Below are 19,386 nucleotides of genomic sequence, written 5' to 3' on the forward strand. Positions count from 1 at the left end.
GGGAAGATCCCCCAAAAAGGAGCACGCGATCTTGACAAGGTTGGCGCCTGCACATCAATTACGAAAATCGCTTTTTCTCATTTTTGTCTTCACTTCTTTTTATTTATCGATCCAGCAAGAGAAAGAGATGAGACTGTACTTTGGAGCTGAGGTAGGTAGGTACCTACTAATTGGCTGCTAATACCATAATCAGGTAGTACCTTACGATACCAAAGGTATGATAGCTAGTACTCATAGGTATATACACAGCTTGCGACCAAAAGTTTGGAGATCCCAACACCAGCCACCACCAAGAGACTCACTCTCACTCTAATGAAATGAACCAGCAAATCCACAATATATCTCCGCGATATATGAGAGCGCTGTGCTGCTGTAGAAAGCTTAAACCTCAGTATCGATTATGAATTCTCGCTACTACCCGTGCTCCGCGGGTGATTTGCAAGTCCTCTCTTCCAAATCCAATGGTTTTAATTTAATTTGGCGCCCTCAGGCGATTTCCAACTTCATTGCATGCCTATTTTCCGCTGTCTATATATATATATATATATATATAAAGCATTTTCGTTACATCATATAGGTACCTAGCCCTCTTCAGCATCTCCTATACATTACAAGGAGCGTAATACTCATTCCCTTAGAATAAGCACTCTCCCCCTTTTCAACACACGTTGTGCTTTTAAGATTCCCTTAGTGCCGGCTGTCAACCCGGCATCTACCAATAACCCTTTTCCCACGCAATGTAGACTTTTTCTCAGAAAAATCAGCACAAGCTTCTAAGAGGGAACTCGCGAGACTACCAGATACACACAAATTAAAAAGGAAAAAAAAAAAGAAAAAAATGGCGCGCTGTGGCGTTTGGATGCCTCGTTCTCAAGAGATCTGATTGGAAAGGGAGGGTTCAACAGGGGACGTTGCTTTCTTTTATTTTTTTCGTTTAATAATACTCTTCAAACCTAACCCCGACTAACGTTAAAGTCCATGGGTAAGTCAGGACGAGATTTATCTCTTCTCTTTGATGCTTGATAGAAAGCGGAGATACAATGAGCCATCTTACAAGAATCTTAGAGGGATGGAAATATCCCCTTCAGAACTATCGCCAGCGCACTATTCTACACGCTTTACACGATTGAGTAGCCCTACTTTCCTCTTCAATTGCTTTCCTTTCCTAGTCGAAAATAAAAGGGAAGGGAAAAAAAGATAAAAAAGACCAACACACCCAAAATCGAAAGATCAAATGCCAAGCACGCCGTCATAAGTAAAGCTTCGCACATCGTAGAGTAATGCATGTGCAGTGAGAAGCTAAACCAATCCTAGAAATTGCCAGCCGAATCATGACTCCGCAATTAACGGCACAACACATAGTCAAACATACAATTGGAAAGCGAGAGAGGAAAAAGAAGGAAAAGAAGAATGCACTTATGCCACATCGAGTCCGGCTTTGTAAGTCAGCCATTTAAGTAGCCTATCAATTCTTCTTTTTGTCTCATTTCTCTACGGGCGTTTCTCGAAGGACAGACGAGGGCACGCGCAACAAAGAATGTGCACTATCAAGCAAATGCCACAGAATAAACGCACGCCACGACAACCTAACTGCCATGAAGCCCTGCTGCTTGGGCATGCTAACGACAGCTAATCGCCGTGGCAGCGCCCACCTTTTGCCCCAGCCCACAAGGCTGGAGAGGTTTGGCATAGCCAGGAATCAGTTGGGAAACGCCACGCCAGGTCAATGCAGTCGGCGCATGATCTTCTTCCACTCGAAAGAGCCGTAGGCTCGATAGCGCTGCCACTTAAACGTCAGCGCTGCCGAGGGGGCGTCCAATCAAAGAGTGCAGGCCCGCTGACACGAGGCAAGAGGAGCAGAGTCGGCCAAATCGGCAGAGCGAAAAAGAGCAACATCTGTGCTGTTTCGTTTGGTGGAAAGAGCTCAGAGTGGTGTCCCATCCGGTGAAGGCTTTGTGCAAGGGTCCTGCTTGTAATCGCGAACAACGGACGATGTAGACAGTACCAAACACCAGATGTCGATTTGTTGGTGCGTAACTTCGTACATACCTGGCTAGCGCAGCCTCTTGATTGAATCTCGGTATGAGCAATACCTAGCACAGTAAGCCCAGTCCATCGACGTAGTTTATTGGGAGGGGGATACCCGCCGACCAGCCTAGCCCCGGCTCATCCATTCATGCTTGTACTAAAACTGCTACTAGCAGTTGTCTGTGGCCCGGACCCCGGTAAGGGTGTGACACAGTAATTTGCAAGCACATCTCCATCCGCCGATTATCACCAGGCAAGATCTTTTCGAGAAGATCAACAGAACGAATTGGTACCAACGTAGTTTTTAGCAGTTTGTATCGATCGACTATAGGCAGTGAGTTACTAGCAATAATTTGTGAGCTGTTACTTGTACTGCGAAAAGCCCTCCCTTGAAGCAACGGGGATATAACACTAAGAACTAGAGCGGTGAATGCTATATGACTCCATAGGGCGCTGTAGAACATTGAATCACAAAGTCAGTGCCGCCTGACAGCTAGCTCAGGTCCAAGAAACGCAATTCGGAGGCCGTGTCAAAGCAATTCTGGGGAGATCGGAGTGTTACGGCCTGTTGATCTGAGAACAACAGTCATAACGCCGTGGAGTGATAGCTGCCAGATAAAACGATTCGCGAGTCAGGCTGGAGCTGAAGCAGCTGGTTTCGGGTGGCGAATAGCAAACCGTCGAGCCCGTTCGGAGTATCGGTAGCCAGGCCCATTGACTTTAGCAACATTGCTGGACCCATGGGCGCCCTCTTTTGCTGCTGCTGTATTCTGACGCAGGAGAGTATACTACCTAATCCTAGCTCCTCAAGCGGCACGGTAGTATCTGCCTTGCAAATCGCATGTTCCATCCATCGGTCTATGCAATGCTTCTGACACACTTTCAGACCCATTTCCCTATCCTTGTAGGTTGTAAGACCGAATTAGCCAAACTAATAGTAGGATAGTCAGTTTACAACCAAGAGGGGAAGAGACACCCCCAGGCAAACGATGCAAAAGATGATGGGATAATTTTCCGATGGATCTTTGCTATTTGGAAAATCCAAGGTATTCCTCGACCTCTGGCCGACCTCGCGAATCAATCCATAGCCCGTCGTGGTGTGAAACCTCGGCTTTACCGTCCTCTGCAGTGCCACGATGCAAGATGGCGCCAGCAGCTGGCAGGTGTTTTGCACACACACTGAAGCAGCCAAGATTACCTAACCTGAACCGTGAATCTCCGATGCAGCCAGCATGTTGACACCATGGCTCCTCAAGTATGCTTGCGGGGACTCGAGCGGCAAGCCTCGTATGTCTCGGAACTGCCATTGCGGACCCTTGTGCTGCTGAAGCCTTCTTCGCTTAGCTTGGAAGCCACTAGCTCTGCTAGATATAGGTAGGTACTTGTTGTACCTACTCGTACTGTAGTAAGCGAATGCTGCTGCTAGCACGGCGAGTGCAAGTAGCCGGCCCGCCAGATGCAAAGAGCAGAGTCGCAATTTCAAGTGTGCCCGCAGCAATGTGTCATCAGTCAGGGCGAAAGTGTTTGCGCTGCCAGCGTGAAAATCTCATGCGCTCTGCGGATGACTCTCATAGCAGCAGACCAACGTCCCTCCCGTTGCTCAAAACAGTCGAGTCCAGTCGCGGGAGCTAGTGACGCACAGACGAGTTGCCACCACGCAAATGAGCTGCCCAAGCTACGTGTATGTACTTGGCAGAGAATGCTACTTGTACTTGCAAGCATTGGGGCACGCCAATATCGCTACTCCGTATGAGTTCAGTGAGACGGGCGGAGGCAGTGGCTTGGTCAAGGCTCCCAAGGCTCGGCCAATGGGCGCTGATTGACTCGCTGCAAATATGCATGTACTTGTACGTGCGTGTGCCTGTCCTCTGCGTCTGGCAAGATGAACGGCGGCCCTCTGAAGCCACACGGAGGTAAGGTAGTCTAACATGTAGATGCCTGATGCGATGGCCATGGTGACTACTAAGGTAGGAATCTCCTCGGTGCCATTCCTGTACTCGTACAAGGCAATCGTGTACTGTATGGCATGTATTATGGAGTATTCTCCGTAATAAAGGGTACCGTGGGCGACCTGCCCAGCATGAATCCACCACATGCTACGGCGCATCTCAACCGAGAGAGTGGACCCCAGAAAATGGTGGTCCAAGGCTCAGACCAGGCAGCGGAAATCGGCCGGGGCTCGACCGCTAATCAGTGATCGAAGAGTACTTCTAGATGAAATCCGCCGGGATCCGAGCGTTGGTACCAACAACAACAATCTCCCCTTTCCTCGTCCCTTAATCCTGGCTTTGCAGTACCGCAGCGTTGGGTGCGAAATATCAAAACGCTCCAGGGGCAAAGCCATCCGCTGCTGTCAGCCTGCTTGGTGAATCGACACTTCTCGTAGGGCCCCGGTCTTACTGCTGGTTCAAAGCAGCCCCAGGAGCAGCAGCAGCTGGGCAACCCTTGGGGCTGTGGGCGGCGGCTGACATTGGTCTTCCATCTTTGCACATGACAAGCGCCGAGCATAGAGCAAGTAATGCTACCTGGAAGTATCACAATACGAGCGAGTTGCGCATTCTTGTCCTCGTAGTCCTGGCACGGTGTGTGTGCTCTGCGCAATTAGTCTCCCCTGCTGTTCAACTTGTGCGCACATACAATTGGGGCTGCCCCTTTGATGCAGCTCCTGGGCTCCTTTTCGCACCCATCCCATAGAGGCAAGATCAGGGCCAAAAAGGCCAAGGCGGCCAGCCCAGCCAACCTTCCCTTCTGGCTGCCGTCTAGGATTGGTAGGCCAGCAGAAAGTTGAAACAGTGGGAAGAAAACTCATGCATGGAGGGTTTTAGCTGCCGAGAACTTGCAGTCCAAGGCGTGGGCGAAGCAAGCTAACACGCGTGGGGCTCGTCCTGATCTCCTTTCGCCTCACCAAAACTTGTTCATTGGTTGATCGCCAGCCTAGGAGGAATCACTGTGCTACGTCTGCACAGCCTAGACGGAACGTACCGCTGCTAGCGATAGAGGGAATAAACATGACGGCAATGTTCCCATACAGTAGCATGCTCAAGAAGAACTGCTTTGTACAACATGCATTCGCTCAGCTCATCGGGTAGATTGTCCGTTTCTGCCGCGGAGCACAGGCACTATTTCCTAGAGCGTTCAATGCACACTCCGCAGCCGCATCAAGGGCTCAGGAACACGGGTGGCTTGCGAGAACGCAAGGGGAGGCCGACCTGAATGAAATGAGAACTGGGGCAAAGACACTGCTAATTTTCTGCCGTCTCTTGGAGCTTCGAGAAGACGCAGGTGAAGAGCTCAGCTGGGATATTTCGTTAGCAAAGAGATCACAGAGCACGGGCAGCGGCATCAAATCACAAAGACATCGAATGTTTCTTCGCCCCGATGATGGTACTGTAGTAGTACCTTGGCACGGAGTGCCACGAGCAGTGTTTTGGAGAGGAGCTTGGCGATACGTTGGATTCGAGAATGGAGATGGCCGTTGGTGGGTCTAGTCGCGGCTGGTAGCACAGTACTCCATACTCCATAGTACATGCTCCCAGGTATTTGTAGTACTGGTACTCCGCAGTGTCAGGTAGCTGTAGTAACTCAGTTTAGTACTAGGTAGTACTAAGATATACTGTATAAGGTACCTGAGGTAGTAGGTAGGGTAGAGTATGTGCCTAGTAGCGGCTGGCTCAACGTTGGTGGTTACAAGTAATTCTTGAATTAAATCAGTAGTATCGCCCCATTCAGCTGCTTGGCTTTTCTTCTTCCTCTCTGCATCACACTTTGATGCCAGGTTCCAAGTTGTCCGCGAGGATTCTTTAGGCTAGTGCTTGCCTGGAAACCTGCATCTGGTCAAATTTTTGGGGCATCGACAAGGTTGCTGCGCACCGGGTGGGTAGAGGTGAGGTAGCAATACCAATGCACCTCTAGCGCCCAATATAGACATCTCTTGCCTTGCAGTCGTAAGCCTACAATTTGACCTACCACCTACTGATGTACTTTGCGGGTAGGTATAGTAGAGAATAAATGGAATTCTCCTTCAATTGCCAAGAGCGCCATGTAAGGCCGTGTGCGAACATCAGCCTCCAAATGTGTAGGCGCTATTGCAACCCGCGCTGGCTACTGTGTTGCATCTCTGCGCAATGTACGGCAATCTGGAAGTGCCGCCAGGTTGTGAGCATCAATTAAAATTGCTATTCTGACGCCCAGCTCAAATATACTTTTCCATCCTCTCCTGTTTTCTCTCTCTTCCCCTGACCTCTCTTCTTTCTGCCATGTTCCACCGCTATGGCTCGTCACGAGGAGAAGCATCTCCGCAGCTTTTCCAACTAGGTGTATTTGCGTCTTCTCCAGCTCCAGACCATGATTGCGCAAAATTGTCGCCATTGCCATCGATAGAGATGACTTCTCCAAGACCTCTATAGCAAGAGGGGGGGTTAAGCAAACTAGCACCCGTACCATATGCGCTAGACATGGGTAGTCCCAGGGCAAAGCGCCCACCATTGGGGAGCCTGAGTGCCGTCTCTTTTTGCCATTTCCCCAGGCCGCGGTATCATTGATGCTTTGGCGTCTCAGTTTGCCTGTCAAGAAAATCTCACGGTTGCTTTTGTATAGCGCATACATGCAAGATCAAATCCACCGCCTGATAGACGACAGGCTTCAACGCATTACATTTATCGAGTCATGCAGAGGGACAGGCGTTATTTGAGTTAAGCTGTATGAAGCTGATAGTGTACCAGATAGAATCACGCTCTGCTCAGCGTTTTTTTCGGTCTATCTAGCGACGATGGAGAATCTGACGGGCTACTACGTATGTATTTGATAGAGAGACCCATATTTGCTGCTGAACGGACGCATGGAATCCTCTTGGTCCGCGGCACGGCATTCTCACGCACTCCTCTCCAGCAACCTTGCTCACGGATGTGATAGGCGCCTCTCCCGTGCCAGACTAGGTGGACATGCATGCAGCGCTGATACGAGTACATTGTGTATGTAGGCGACTGTTACTACGGATATAGAGTAAGTCTCCCAGATGAGTGAATAATTTCAAGCAGCACTTGCCATCTCATATAATCTATAAACCATTGGCATCAGTGCTTACTTGTACGCAAAAAATGCTTCGATTCGGCCCCCATCCCACTGCCGTCTTCGTGGCCGTGTCTACTGCCTCAAGCGAACACAAGTACTCTTACTAGCAGCGCCGGGCAGAAAGCCTACCGCCAGTTGGCCAGCACCGCCAGCCATCCGTACCGGTACCTTGACCCAAGCCGCGACCTGGTGGCTGCGATGGCCTCGCTAACTCGAGCTCGCAGCTTTTTGCAGACCGGGATGGAGAGAGGTGGATGGCAGGGATTGAGCGCCATGTGGGACCCCCATGCTAGGCATCCCTGGCCAATCTACTAGCGTTTCCACCCAGAACTCGCCGTGAGAGAGCCCTACCTGGCCTACCCACGGCCGAGATCAGCGATGCCAGAGCCCAGGCGCCGGACAGACAACTGCCAGGCCCAAGAGGACCCCCGAATGATCCACCGCCAGTCGCCAATCCCAGGCCCATCCATGCCACGCCATGGACCTGGATGTCTCTAGTTGAGTGAATGCTGCAGATGTCTCTCTGTGTCGTCGCCCGTTGTCGAAGGTTAAGCTTTGGTTCTTGTGCTGGAGGCACCGTGTTTTGTTTACCATCCCCGGGCGATTCACAGGGCAGTGCGTGAACTTGCAGGTACGGCAACGGCCTACTGAACGAGTTGTCAGCAAGATAAGAAACACCGAGACGAGAGATGCTCCTCGCACATGCTATGCTTCCGCAAAGCTCGACTGGAAAGCCACCTGTCAGTGTGGACAACTCTAATACAGCGCTAGTGCTTGGATGTATGGGCTCGCTGCGCTCAAGAGAACACTAAATCTAAGCGGCACCGCGCGACGAAGCTCAGTCAAATCTTTTCGTCCCTTCCAAAAGCCAAAGTGGCATTTCCCGTCCCTCCTCTGCCAGCGCTGCACAGCAGAGCAGAATCCATGTCGTCGTAGCCGTCCTCAAAGCCGCAGTCGGTACCTGGTACGGCCGTGCAGGTACTGCAAGCTCCATCCTCTTTCGTCCTTGATAAACCCCCCTCCCTCTGCTAGTGTCCGCCTGACTACCGTATGGTACACTTCGCTCGTCCGCCAGCACCGTTGGCCACCTTCGCCCTGCTGCCAGTTCTGCCGTGCTCAACGGTGGTCAGGCGCTGTCTCTGGCTTTGTGCTGTTGCGAATGACGAGCTGAGCCGCCTGTCTGCGTATCGGATACCTGGGACAAAGTCAGCGCGCTCGTACTGTACTTGCGCCTTGTCTGGCGCTGCCTCGGGCTCTGCTTGTTAGTGCTGCGCAGGCTGGCGTCAGGTCGTCGCAGTACCGCACACGCACGTATCAGGTACCCTTCGTCCCCCCATCAGGCTCTCCTCAGCCAAAGTACCCTTGTACCTTTTTCCTCCCAGCCCACCACCCCCCAAGCCCACGGTAACTCTAATCCGCTTGTCTTGCCTCTCTCTCTTCTCTCGCCCTCACTCTCCAAAACACCCTCTTCGTCTCTCCTCTCCCACCTCGTGCCGGCCTGTCGCTGAAGCGATTTCGTTCTCTCGCAGGCTTTTTGAACGCGCGGGTGCCGTTTTCCTTTCCTGTTTCGATTCTCGATTCAGCGTGGAGATTTTGGTTCCAGGCCTTCTCGCATCCTGAGCCAGGCTATCCGCCCTCGTGTTTCGCCGCACATCCACTGCTTCACCATAGCAATTTCTGCTAGTCGCCCTTCCTCCGCTTCCTTTTTTGTTTTTTTACGACGTCGACGACACATCGATTTTCTTCTTCTCCGAGCGCCCCATTGACACTCGCTCAGTATCTTACTGCCGACCATCGTCGAACCCTTTAGCTTCGCAGCTCATCCTTGCACCGGCTCTGAATGCCCGACCTGCGTCAACCAACCCTCATTGTTTACCACCACGCCGAGACTCTTGCGTTTGGAGCGAATCGCCACAACCACCCGCCCACAGGCTGCGATACAGGGCACGCCCCTTTTGGGCTTCGAGTTCGAGCGCATGGTTATATCTCAAGACCCCTATCAAGTGCAAGTGCGGCAAACGTATTTGCTTAGGTGCATTCCTTACGAAGCTCTTCATAGGCGGGCTGGGAGGTTGCTAGGCATATTGTAGCATCTACTGTGGCTACTTGCTATCTGCCTAGACTGCCGACAAACCTTTTTGGCTGGCTCGTCCGCTCGTCTACGTACTGAACTTCTTTTCTCCTGCGTGCACCGCATCTACCTGCGAAGCGTAGTCGACTGGCCAAGCTTCTCTTCAATTTTGCCCACATTACAGGATTCTGCCTTTTGGCGCTCGTCGATATACGAACTCGTTTCTATAAAAGGTTGGAGGGCGTAACTGGCGCAAACTCAAAGCGGCCATGGCCGCCAACATGCAGCACATGGCTGGGGCAGGCCAGATGATGCCTCAACAACTGCGAAAGCCCACAGCTAGCCAGCTGCAGCAGGCTGTTTATCAGAATATTCAACAAAACACACCGCCATTAAATGGCATGACTTGGCAATCAAATTTCTCTGTTAATGAGCGAATGGGAAAGACATTGGACTTGTACGTACTGGCCCCATAGCTTAGTTTTTCCTCTCTGGCTCCATTTACAACTCTAACGTTCTCTCGGTGTGAACTCTAACTGATATGGGTCGCAGAATCACAAACATCACTCTCGCCATGGGCACTCTTGACTACAGCCGAGCAACCGATTTTGGATGTCAGTTCGAACGAGAAGTGTTTCATAAATCACCAACCAAAGTGCGTCTCTGCTGCTGCTACTTTCTTTCCCCATCTTGCTGGTCAAAAAATTTACAAAGCTAACTTATTGATTCTAGGAAGCGTATGACCAGGCCATGGCAAGTAAGACTATGGATTTTTTCAAGAAACGACAGGCCAACGAACCTGGCCTTCAAAACAGCCTCAACGCCAGTGCCCAGGCCCAAGCGCATGCCCAGGCTCAAGCACAAGCCCAGGCACTAATGTTGCAGGCTCAGATGGGCCGTGGCCAGACTCCCCAGCAGGGATTTCAGCACATGCCGCATCCCATGCAAGCCACTCAGATGCCCCAGCAGCAACAGCAACAGCAACCATCGTTTATGCAACAGCAGCAGCAGCAGCAGCAGCTTGCCATGGGTATGGCTAACCAAGCCGGCCGCGGTATAGGTCCCAACCCACAAGCGATGGGCATGGCTGGCGGTCCTAATAGAAATATGTTCCCTAACGATGTGGCGAGACTGGCTCAGGCTGATAAAAACAAAGTCATGGAACTTGCGACCAAGATGATGGCTCAGGCTACAGAGCAGCAAAAAGCTAGCACACGGCTCCATTTACAATCAAGGCTCACAGCTCAGCAGCTTGCCGAACTCCAGACGCAGGGGAGAGATCCTCTTGTTTGGTGGTACCAGAATCAGGCATTTCAAGCCCTTAAGCAGTCTTCCACAATGCACCGATTCCAGCCACCTGGTCCTGCGAACCCAAACAACCCTCAAGCTGCTATGATGCAACAACAACAGAGCCAAAATTCTCTACAGCAACAGAGGCAAAATATGATAAACGCAGCCCAGCAGCCTGGTGCAGGCCATGATTTCCCTCCATTCACCCCAAACATGGATAGCATCAAGGATCAGCAGGTGGCCGGCCTAATGGCTCAACAGGCGGGCCAAGTTGTCGTACCAGCGAGCAATGGCAATGGAAGAAATGTCACTCCTCAGCCTGGTAACCAAAACATTTCCAATCAACAGATGCAAAATCAAACGCCTCGTACTGCTCAGCAGCAGCAGCAACAGCAGCAGCAGGCTAAGCTGAACCAAGCCGCTCAGCAGTCTCAAGCTTTACAAGCACAGGCACAAATGAAGATGCAGAACCAGCAGCAAATGACGGGAAATATGGCTACATCGCAGAGCCCAGCCATGAATACCCTAAACACTCCCGTATCAAGACCGGGCGTTATGAATCCCATGGCGCCGCAGGGTATGAGCCAGAACGGCATATCTCCATTTGGCGACCAGCGATTTCACCAGGGAATTCAACGGCCTAACAATCCCGCTTTCAACGCTATGCTCACTAACATGACCCCAGAACAAAGGCAAGCAATCAACGGTCTTCCTCCGGACAAGCTTAATGAAGTCATGCGTCGATGGCAAAATCAGCGACAGGAGCAGATAGCAAACATGAATGCAAATCCGATGATGCAGCAACAAATGGCTAATCGACCTCAGAACCAGTTCAACCAGGCAGGGAACATGGCCCCTGGTCCTCAGAATATGCAACAAGTGAATGCTCCTGGCGCAGGCAATCAACAACAGCCAATGCCAATGAACCGTATGACACCTCAGGGCTCCCAGCTTCAGTTTGTGATGGACTCGATGGATTTGCCTCCCAGCATAATAAATCAAATCAACGGCCTGCCTGCAGAAGTTAAAAAATGGAGAGATTTGAAGGTGTGGATCAGCCAAAACAATACGCTTCCACCAACTGTTCGTGGCCAGCTAGCTGCTTTCCAACAGAAGCAATTCCAAGTGCTTATGCAAAGGCGGGCTGCCAGTGTGCCCCAGCAGCCTGGACAGGCTATAAACATGAATCCTGCGATGCCAATGCAAGTGGCAAATCAACAACCTGGAATACAGCGACAGATGGCCAATTTACCACCACAATTGCTTCAAGTCTCGCCTCAGGAGATGATGCATATCCGAAGTCAGAAACCTGGGTTGGTCAACGTTCCTGATGAGCAACTTCGATCGATGATTATCTCGATGAAGAGGAGTAGCTGGCAGCAACAGCAACAGCAGCAGCAGCTGAGGGCCCAGCAGTTGCAGGCCCAAAACCAGCAGCTACAAGCTGCCGCCGCAAATAATATGGCTGGTGCCCAGGGCCCTCAAAACCCCATGCAGATCCAGCAGACTCAACCTAATCTCACACCTCAACAAACCCAGGCGCAGACGATGCCCAATGCCATGAGCCAGACTGCTTCGATGCAAGCGGCCAACTTAAAGCAGCAACCGAACGCGAATCAGGCACGCAATAACCAATCCCAAGCTGCGAAAACTCTTAAACGCCCTAACCCTGATGACGGTGCCGATGCTGCCAACATGAAGGCTTCCATATCTGCTGCACGACAGCCGCCGGCGCCATCGGCGGCAGCGGCATCGCAACCAACCCAACAGCCAGTACAAAGGCCAGGGGCGAAATTCCCGCCGCAGCTTACACCTCAACAAGAGGCTCAATTGAATCCCGAACAAAGAGCTAGGTATGAACAGATTTTGAGGATGCAAGGCAAGGCTCCGGCTCCGGCTGCTACAGGAGCAGTACCCTCAGAGTCTCTGATGCGCCTCAAGATGATTGGGCAAGAAGAGCAAAAGCTGTTCGCTCAAGAATCCACTCCAGACATTCCAATGGGCCCTGAGGAGTACGCAGAAACCGCAGCAAAGCTCAAACGAATTGTCCAGGACATGAGCAAGGTTGGCCGTGGGCTAAGCAAGTGGTATTCCCTCACGCAAGATGACGCGCGTGCCAAAATGTTCTTTAGAACTGTAAGTGGACGGAAACGCCGTAAAGATTTAATTTCAATATGCTAACTTGACTATAGCGATTGCGTCTCATCAAGCAACATGTGGACGGCGAAAAGATGGAGATAATCAAGGACGCCTTCAGTATCCGCTCTTCTGAACTGGATCAGGCTCGCGCTATGCTTGAGAGTATGGCTAAAGATCTGGCTGCTAGTGTGGCGGGCGGCCGGCATTTGAAGCCAGGCAGCCAGACACAAGCTCAACCGTTATCTCAACAGCAAATGCAGCAGGCACAGCAAAAGAATCAGCTAACGCAGCCAGCTCCTCTGAATGCCGCTAATCTGGAGAAGAACGCGCAGGCGATGAACAAATTGAACCAGCAGCAGAAGCAGGCCAATAAAGCAGGCCAAGTGCCGCCCCCCGCCCCAACAAGCGCTCAGCCACCCTTCCCATTCGGAGCAGCGACCTCGCCTGATGGTAACCCTACTTACATGAGCAAACCTAAAGAAATCAACTTGCAGCTACCGCCTGCTCGAAAGAAGCCAAGACTGACAAATTCTGGTCCGTCTTCTCAAGTGGCCACTCCCTCGCCACAGATTTCAAAGAATGCGTCTCCAGATATCCAACGCCAGCAAGGCCCACCGAAACCTTTACATCTCTGCACGGAGCCCGACTGCGACCAGTCTATTTCTGGATTCCCTAGTAAACAAGCTCTTCAACATCACATCGATGAAGAGCATACTAAGCCCAAAGCCGACCCGTACAAATTTGTGGGAGAGTCTCTTGCGGAGGCACTGGGTCTAGAACTAGACGGCACCATCAAAAAGGAGCAGAAGGAGGGGGCGCAAGCAATGAGTTTGTCAACTTCAAAACAGGGTCAATCTTCCGGAAATCTTGTCGGCACACCCATGTCCGTGGATGGTACTGGCATGAAGCGATCAGCCAGCGCCATGAGCAAGGCCCAAGATGTGAAAGCCGGCGTCAAGTTGGACGCGACTGCCAAGGCTGGCGATGGGAAGCAGGTTAACGGCACTGCAATGCTTGTCAATGCAACGGACCCATGGGCCAACTCGACTATTGACCCTCAGACACTCCTACAGAACTTGGGCTTTGAAAACGGGCTGCCAAATATCGTCAACGAGGCCAACATGTACAGGTCTTTCACGCCAAAGGATACCCCAGAGTCTAGCAAGGACGGTGCGAGCGAGCCTAATAGCGATATCTCTGAGGGTGCTGCGCTTGACATTGACATGAATTGGCATACCCTTGATAATGACGTTCTAATGGATTTCACCAACGCCTGCATTAATGGGGAGATGGACTCGACAGAAAACCTAAAGGCCGCTGTGGCTAACATCGATCCAACCCTTCTTTTAGCTGGGCCGCCGGGCGTTCCGGATTGGGATGAAATCCAAGTCGATTTCACAAAACCGTTTGAACTCGACATGAGTCTTTACTCTCTCGATGTTACTAGCGACTTGTAAAGAGAAATCTTTTCTTAACAGAACCAAAATTTTGCTCTTTTTTTTAGCGAAAAGCGAGTTTGGATTTGGAGTAATGGTTGAGAGCAGGCTGCTACAAAAGCTGAAAAGAAAGCTCTCTCTTGTTTTTTCTTCTCCTACTTTGCTCGCTTCGTCTTTTTTTATACATGTTTGTCTGTTTCGGTTGATTTACTTGTTTGGAGCCCAGGACAGGACCTAGGATATATACCCAGCATTACGTCATATCTGATATAACAGTGGTCGTTTATTGGACAACAGAAGGAGGAGGGAGAAGCTGAGTCAAAAACTAAAACAAAATTGATGGGATGAGACTGTTGAAAGAAGAGTCTGGTTGGCGTTAAGGCTAAGAATGGCAGCAATGGATGCTATTGCACAGAAGTTTGTTTTCTCTTTTTTCACTGTTGATGTTTTTATTTTACCACCTCTCTTTTTGTCACGGCCGTTTACGTTTTCGTTTTCACCTTTCTTTAGATGATGAAGCTGAGGTGATTTCAGTGTATGGGCGGGGTAATATATTGATTCAAATGACGGATTCGAGTTTAATTTGGAGTAAATGGAATTCTACAAAGCTGTATCTTATTTATTGTAACGTACATCCGTTTCAATTTCCATGTAGCGCAGGCTTGGTGTTCAAAGGCATCATCCGGATGGCCTCTGAGCAAATGAAAAATAACATCTATTTTATGACTTTTTTTTTGGCGTGCAGCGACGTGTCTAGTAGAAACGACAATAAATTTCATTACTGTGTACTGAATGATTTGGAATTGAGGTCTGGCTACGTAAGGATAGCACTGTCTCTGAGCGTGATTTGCATGTGACGAGATCTGATGCCGATGGATATGGGGATCAGATCAATGGAGCCCACCCAGTCTTGGTTTTTTTTTTTTTTTTTTTTTTTTTTTTTTGTACCTCATTATTAGCGTAGAATTCTTGGGGAGGGGTTCGCCCCGTCAAAGAAGCAATAAAGCTCTCCACATTCTTCTACTCGTGGTCGAATTCTACACTATTCCTTATTAGGTTTAGAATAGAGATGCCGACGACACGGGCTTTTCGTTGACGGGAAGGAAAAGACGCGGCGTGCTTGCTGAGAGCTAGTCTGAATAAGGCAAGGCTCGTAGGAAAGCAGTTAGAAAAGCTAGTATGGAGTAGCCAGTTCTTGGAGAAAAGAGCTGAAGGCGGGCACGAAGCGTGTGGGAGACCGTTCCTGCCTTTGCGGCGCAGAGTGGGGAACTTTCAGGGTCGGTCGCGTTGTGAGAGGCAGGAACGAAGGTTGAATAGCTCGTCAAAGTCCAAAGGCTGTGCGCGCCGGGGGGGAGGCATCAAGGCTGGTTTTAGGCGTTATTTACTTTTTCTTCTTTCTTCTTGGTGGCTTATTTTCCTATTCTTCAATTATCCAGTTTCGCGCCTCCCCTTTTGCTTTGCTATTGTGCCGTATTTGTGATCTGCTTGCATAAAGCTACTGCTACGGAGTAGCTCTTGCGTCTCTTGCTTTCAAAGGACACAATAGCCTGGCTGTTCAATTAGCAGGCATTCACCACTTTATAAGAAATCATCAATCGCGCTTTGTATTTTTGTTCACGTGTTCGCGCCAATTACATTATCATACCTGCTGTATCCATGTACAAAGTATATCGGGCTGGTAGAGCTTCTTATCGATTTATCTCTACACACGCGACCTGCCATCGCCACTAAACAACACACCCCACTACCACTCCTCCATCTCATATACATCTTTGCGCGCGCGACTCTTGCTCCATATTACCACACTTTTCATTCTCTCTCTCTCTCTCTCTCTCTCTCTCTCTCTCTCTCTCTCTCTCTTTTCCTTCTTTCCTTTTTACTGCTGTTCACTTTCTACATTCTATTGGGTTTTCCTTTGTGTCCTCGTTTATTTGCTCAACAATGGAAGCTACCTCGTCGCCCATGAAGCGACGCGCCGTGCTTGGTGCAAAGGACGCGAACGCGGCACTGACAACACCGAGTACACACAAAATTACCAGGATAGGAACACCAATGTTGTTAACACCTTCATCTCTCTTGGTGAGCAGTCCAATGGGAGGAACTGTATCAGAAAAAGGAAAGAAGCGAACGGCAGAAGAGGGGGGCGAAGAGGTAGCGGACGAGAGTCCGGAGACCAAGAAGACGTGTGTTGATGGGGTGAGTATCAATATTGTTGCTCGCCATTCAGTGATTTGGCCTTTTTGCTAATACATTTGGATCTAGACTACGCGGTCACGGTCACCCAGCATTGAAACGAGCTCTCTCTTCGATACTTCTGCCGGAGACGCTTCCTGGGCTACTGCACCAACAGAACCAGACACGGCCACGACAGCTGCAGATACGCTACTGACAGCTACAAGGCCTAGAGCATTAACGAGGGAGCAGGCAAGAGAGGTAAATTCTTCTCTAGCTCTTCCCTCTTCTCTTTTATCACCTCAAATACAAGAGCTAATAGCGGGTGTTACCCTCCATCTAGAAGGCAGAGATTCTCCGATTGCGACTTGGTCTCGCAGGATACAAGCTGCGCACCGGCCAAACAACGATTCCCCTCTCCAAACTCCAGCGCAAACCCCTCCCTCCATCAACAGTTACACGCAAACGAGCACATACCGTTACCCATACGAAACCGACGAATACGCATAGTAGGGCCCAAAGCGCGGATTCAATCCCGCAGGTGCCCGCACTGTCACAAGTGTCGACCACCACATCGGTAGCATCTGATGCTATGACTCTACCTGCCTCTCAGGAGAGTGTTATTGTAGAGACCAGGGGAAACACGCCTGACCGCATTGAGTCACAAGAAGAAGCTGGGAGTAATGAAAGAGACAAGACGGTTCTGCTTCCCATTAGCGAACTGGATTCTCCTTCTAAATTCTTCCAGTCGAGCCCGGCACCAGCGCCGGTATCATCTCTGAGGAGCACATGTACAGATACGGCGTCAAATGACGTAGAAAGGTCATGACGCGAGCGCAATTGAACTATCTTTTTAATTTAAAATATTAGAAGAAAAAATGAGCAGCCAATTTCTTCTGGCTTGATTTCCAATATCAAGATCACTCCAATGTATTTGTTATAATAGGTAAGACACAGCTCTTTAGATGACGATCATGACGCAATTCTACACGAATAGCTTAACGAAACTATAAAGAATAGATATAGAGTTACTATGATGACCATTTCTTCATTTCACTTAGTGGTATTACAGGCTATTTCTTTCATGTAACAGTCACATGAGTACCTTGGCATCAAATTTTGGTCTCATTTTTTTTTTCTCATTGGTCTCGCCCAGAGTTTCGTATCCTATCCTATCGCCACCCTATCAACGCCCTTGAATTGACACTCATTAGTGTCACAGGTAGTTTATACTACTACTATATGCATATACTAATCCTAACTTAACAATCTTAAATCGCTTTCTCCTCCTCCAAACAGATGCTTCCCCGCTTGACTTAATCAACCAAGATCTTGGGCTCAATCTCGCCGTAGCTCTCAAAGAACTGGTCAAACAGCTTAATAGCTCGTCCCACGTCGGCCGTTCCACCAGTCTCACGGATGCTGTGCATGCTGAGCTGCGGGTTGCCCAGATCGAGGGTACGCATGCCCAATCTAGCGGCCAGACCGGGTCCGATGGTGCTGCCGCAGGGCGAGTCGTTGCGGACGACGAAGAGCTGCAGCGGGACGCCGGCCTTGCGGGCGCACTCCTGCAGCATGACGATGCCGGGAGAGTTTGTGGCGTAGCGCTGGTTGGCGTTGATCTTGACGACGGTGCCGCCGTTCATGGCGGGCTGGTGCGAGGACTCGTACTTGCCGGCGTAGTTGGGGTGGACGGCATGGGCCATGTCGGCGGAGACGAGGAACGAGCGCGAGAGCGTCTGCTCAAAGGCGGTGGACTCCTCGCCCTCGTGGTGGACCTGCTCGTAGCTGCCGTCGCTGGCGGCATCGCGGTTGCCGGGGAGGACGGACAGGCGGCGCAGCACCGAGGGCAGCAGGTTGGAGTGGGCGCCCTGGGCGGACTGCGAGCCAATCTCCTCGTGGTCGAAGCAGACGGTCATGCGGATGGTGGAGTCGTTGTCGAGGGCGTCGGGCTTGCTGACGGACTTGATGAGGCCCTCGACGGAGCAGTAGGTCATGCCCAGGTTGTCGAGGCGTGGGGAGAAGATGAACTCGTCGTTGATGCCGCCGATGACGGATTTCTGCGTGTCGTAGAGGACGAGCTCGAAGTCGACGATGGAGGGGACGTCGGTGCCGACCTCGTTGGCGATGACGTCGAGCACGGCGGGGTGGTGGCGCACAGTCATCTTCTCGAGGGGCTTGAAGTCCTCGTCCTCCTCCATGGCATCATCCTTGCTAGGCTCCTCGGGCTGGGCACCCTTGTTGAGCTCGGCGGCGGCAAGGCCCGTGATGGGGAACAGCTCGATCTCGTTGTTGGGGTCGAAGTTGGACTGGCGGTGCAGGTGAATGGCCAGCGTGGGGATTCGCAGCAGCGGCTTGTCGACCTTGACCAGCTTCTGCACGACGCTGTCGCCCTCGCGGACCAGAACTCGGCCGGCAAGACTCAGGTCGCGGTCGAACCACGAGTGCCAGATGCCGCCGCCGTAGGTCTCGACGCCGACCTGCAGATAGCCGACATTGCTCTTCCGGGAGACGGGCTTGACTCGCAGGCAGGGCGAATCGGTGTGGGCTCCGACAATGGCGACGGGGTTGCCGGGGCGCCACTTGCGGCCGATGGCAAAGGCGAGGATGGACGAGCCGTTGCGGGTGAGGTAGTACTTGCCGCCGGGGCGCAGGCTTGATGCCCACGAGTCGCGTTCGCGGATGAGGGTGAAGCCGGCCTTTTCAAAGCGGGCGGCGGCAGACTGGACGGCGTGGTAGGCTTTTTCAGAGCTGCTGTTTCAGCACACGCTATGCGGTTTGGCAGGCAAGACAAGACAGTGGAGGTGGATGCGGGACGTACGGGTAGGAGACGCATTGACAAAGTCGACAAAGTCGAGGGCCTCTTGCGGGGGAGCCATGATGAAGGCAGTGGTTGAAAACGGTAGGGCTGCTGGGCTTGGTTTGGTGCTGGCGAGAGAATGGAGTGCTATCCTCGACGACCGTCTCGCTGTCAAGAGGCAGATCATGCAGAGAGTAGGAAGGGAAAAAACAACAGACTGGGGAGAAGGAGACGAGAGACGAGACGTATCCGTGGAGCTGCCAAATCAATCCAAGAGGTGCGGAGAAGCGACAAAATTTCAGCCAGTTGCTGCGTCTCTCGTCGAGTGTGGAGGGGCAGCAGCTCTGACGGAGGGCAAAAGTTCCATAGTAGCTGCGACT

At 51.2% G+C, this 19,386-nt stretch overlaps 6 protein-coding genes across 7 annotated transcripts; 2 read left to right on the plus strand and 4 right to left on the minus strand.

Annotated features, from left to right (window-relative positions):
• Window positions 1–2,614: 2,614 nt before the first annotated feature.
• TrAFT101_004286 (uncharacterized protein) lies at window positions 2,615–2,920 on the minus strand (the record flags this gene model as incomplete). Its single annotated transcript, XM_066127120.1, has 1 exon — window positions 2,615–2,920. One exon carries the CDS (start codon window positions 2,918–2,920, stop codon window positions 2,615–2,617), a length of 306 nt encoding a protein of 101 aa, XP_065983229.1.
• A 136-nt stretch (window positions 2,921–3,056) lies between these two features.
• Window positions 3,057–3,262, minus strand: TrAFT101_004287 (uncharacterized protein; the record flags this gene model as incomplete). The annotated part of the gene is made up of 2 exons (XM_066127121.1): window positions 3,057–3,184; window positions 3,232–3,262. The coding sequence occupies 2 exons, from the start codon at window positions 3,260–3,262 to the stop codon at window positions 3,057–3,059; spliced, it is 159 nt and encodes a 52-aa protein (XP_065983230.1).
• Window positions 3,263–6,096: 2,834 nt separating this feature from the next.
• On the minus strand, window positions 6,097–6,803 carry TrAFT101_004288 (uncharacterized protein). 2 transcript variants are annotated; one of them, XM_066127123.1, is made up of 2 exons: window positions 6,632–6,803; window positions 6,097–6,571 (listed from the first exon to the last, which is right to left on the minus strand). In XM_066127123.1, the coding sequence occupies exon 2, from the start codon at window positions 6,511–6,513 to the stop codon at window positions 6,130–6,132; it is 384 nt and encodes a 127-aa protein (XP_065983232.1). In that variant the 5' UTR covers window positions 6,514–6,571; window positions 6,632–6,803; the 3' UTR covers window positions 6,097–6,129. The 2 variants fall into 2 exon arrangements, with proteins under 2 accessions (XP_065983232.1, XP_065983231.1); XM_066127122.1 differs by having other exon boundaries at window positions 6,097–6,803.
• A 1,375-nt stretch (window positions 6,804–8,178) lies between these two features.
• Window positions 8,179–14,796, plus strand: TrAFT101_004289 (uncharacterized protein). The gene is made up of 5 exons (XM_024899021.2): window positions 8,179–8,416; window positions 8,876–9,626; window positions 9,722–9,824; window positions 9,902–12,595; window positions 12,652–14,796. The coding sequence occupies exons 2-5, from the start codon at window positions 9,439–9,441 to the stop codon at window positions 14,053–14,055; spliced, it is 4,389 nt and encodes a 1,462-aa protein (XP_024765922.2). The 5' UTR covers window positions 8,179–8,416; window positions 8,876–9,438; the 3' UTR covers window positions 14,056–14,796.
• Window positions 14,797–15,904: 1,108 nt separating this feature from the next.
• TrAFT101_004290 (uncharacterized protein) lies at window positions 15,905–17,238 on the plus strand. The gene is made up of 3 exons (XM_024898993.2): window positions 15,905–16,230; window positions 16,297–16,467; window positions 16,550–17,238. The coding sequence occupies exons 1-3, from the start codon at window positions 15,976–15,978 to the stop codon at window positions 17,033–17,035; spliced, it is 912 nt and encodes a 303-aa protein (XP_024765921.1). The 5' UTR covers window positions 15,905–15,975; the 3' UTR covers window positions 17,036–17,238.
• Window positions 17,239–17,241: 3 nt separating this feature from the next.
• TrAFT101_004291 (uncharacterized protein) lies at window positions 17,242–19,206 on the minus strand. Its single transcript, XM_024898819.2, has 2 exons — window positions 19,028–19,206; window positions 17,242–18,946 (listed from the first exon to the last, which is right to left on the minus strand). The coding sequence occupies exons 1-2, from the start codon at window positions 19,191–19,193 to the stop codon at window positions 17,523–17,525; spliced, it is 1,590 nt and encodes a 529-aa protein (XP_024765920.2). The 5' UTR covers window positions 19,194–19,206; the 3' UTR covers window positions 17,242–17,522.
• Window positions 19,207–19,386: the final 180 nt, after the last annotated feature.

This window comes from Trichoderma asperellum, chromosome 2 (assembly GCF_020647865.1).
Source record: "Trichoderma asperellum chromosome 2, complete sequence".
NCBI classification, from domain to species: domain Eukaryota; kingdom Fungi; phylum Ascomycota; class Sordariomycetes; order Hypocreales; family Hypocreaceae; genus Trichoderma; species Trichoderma asperellum.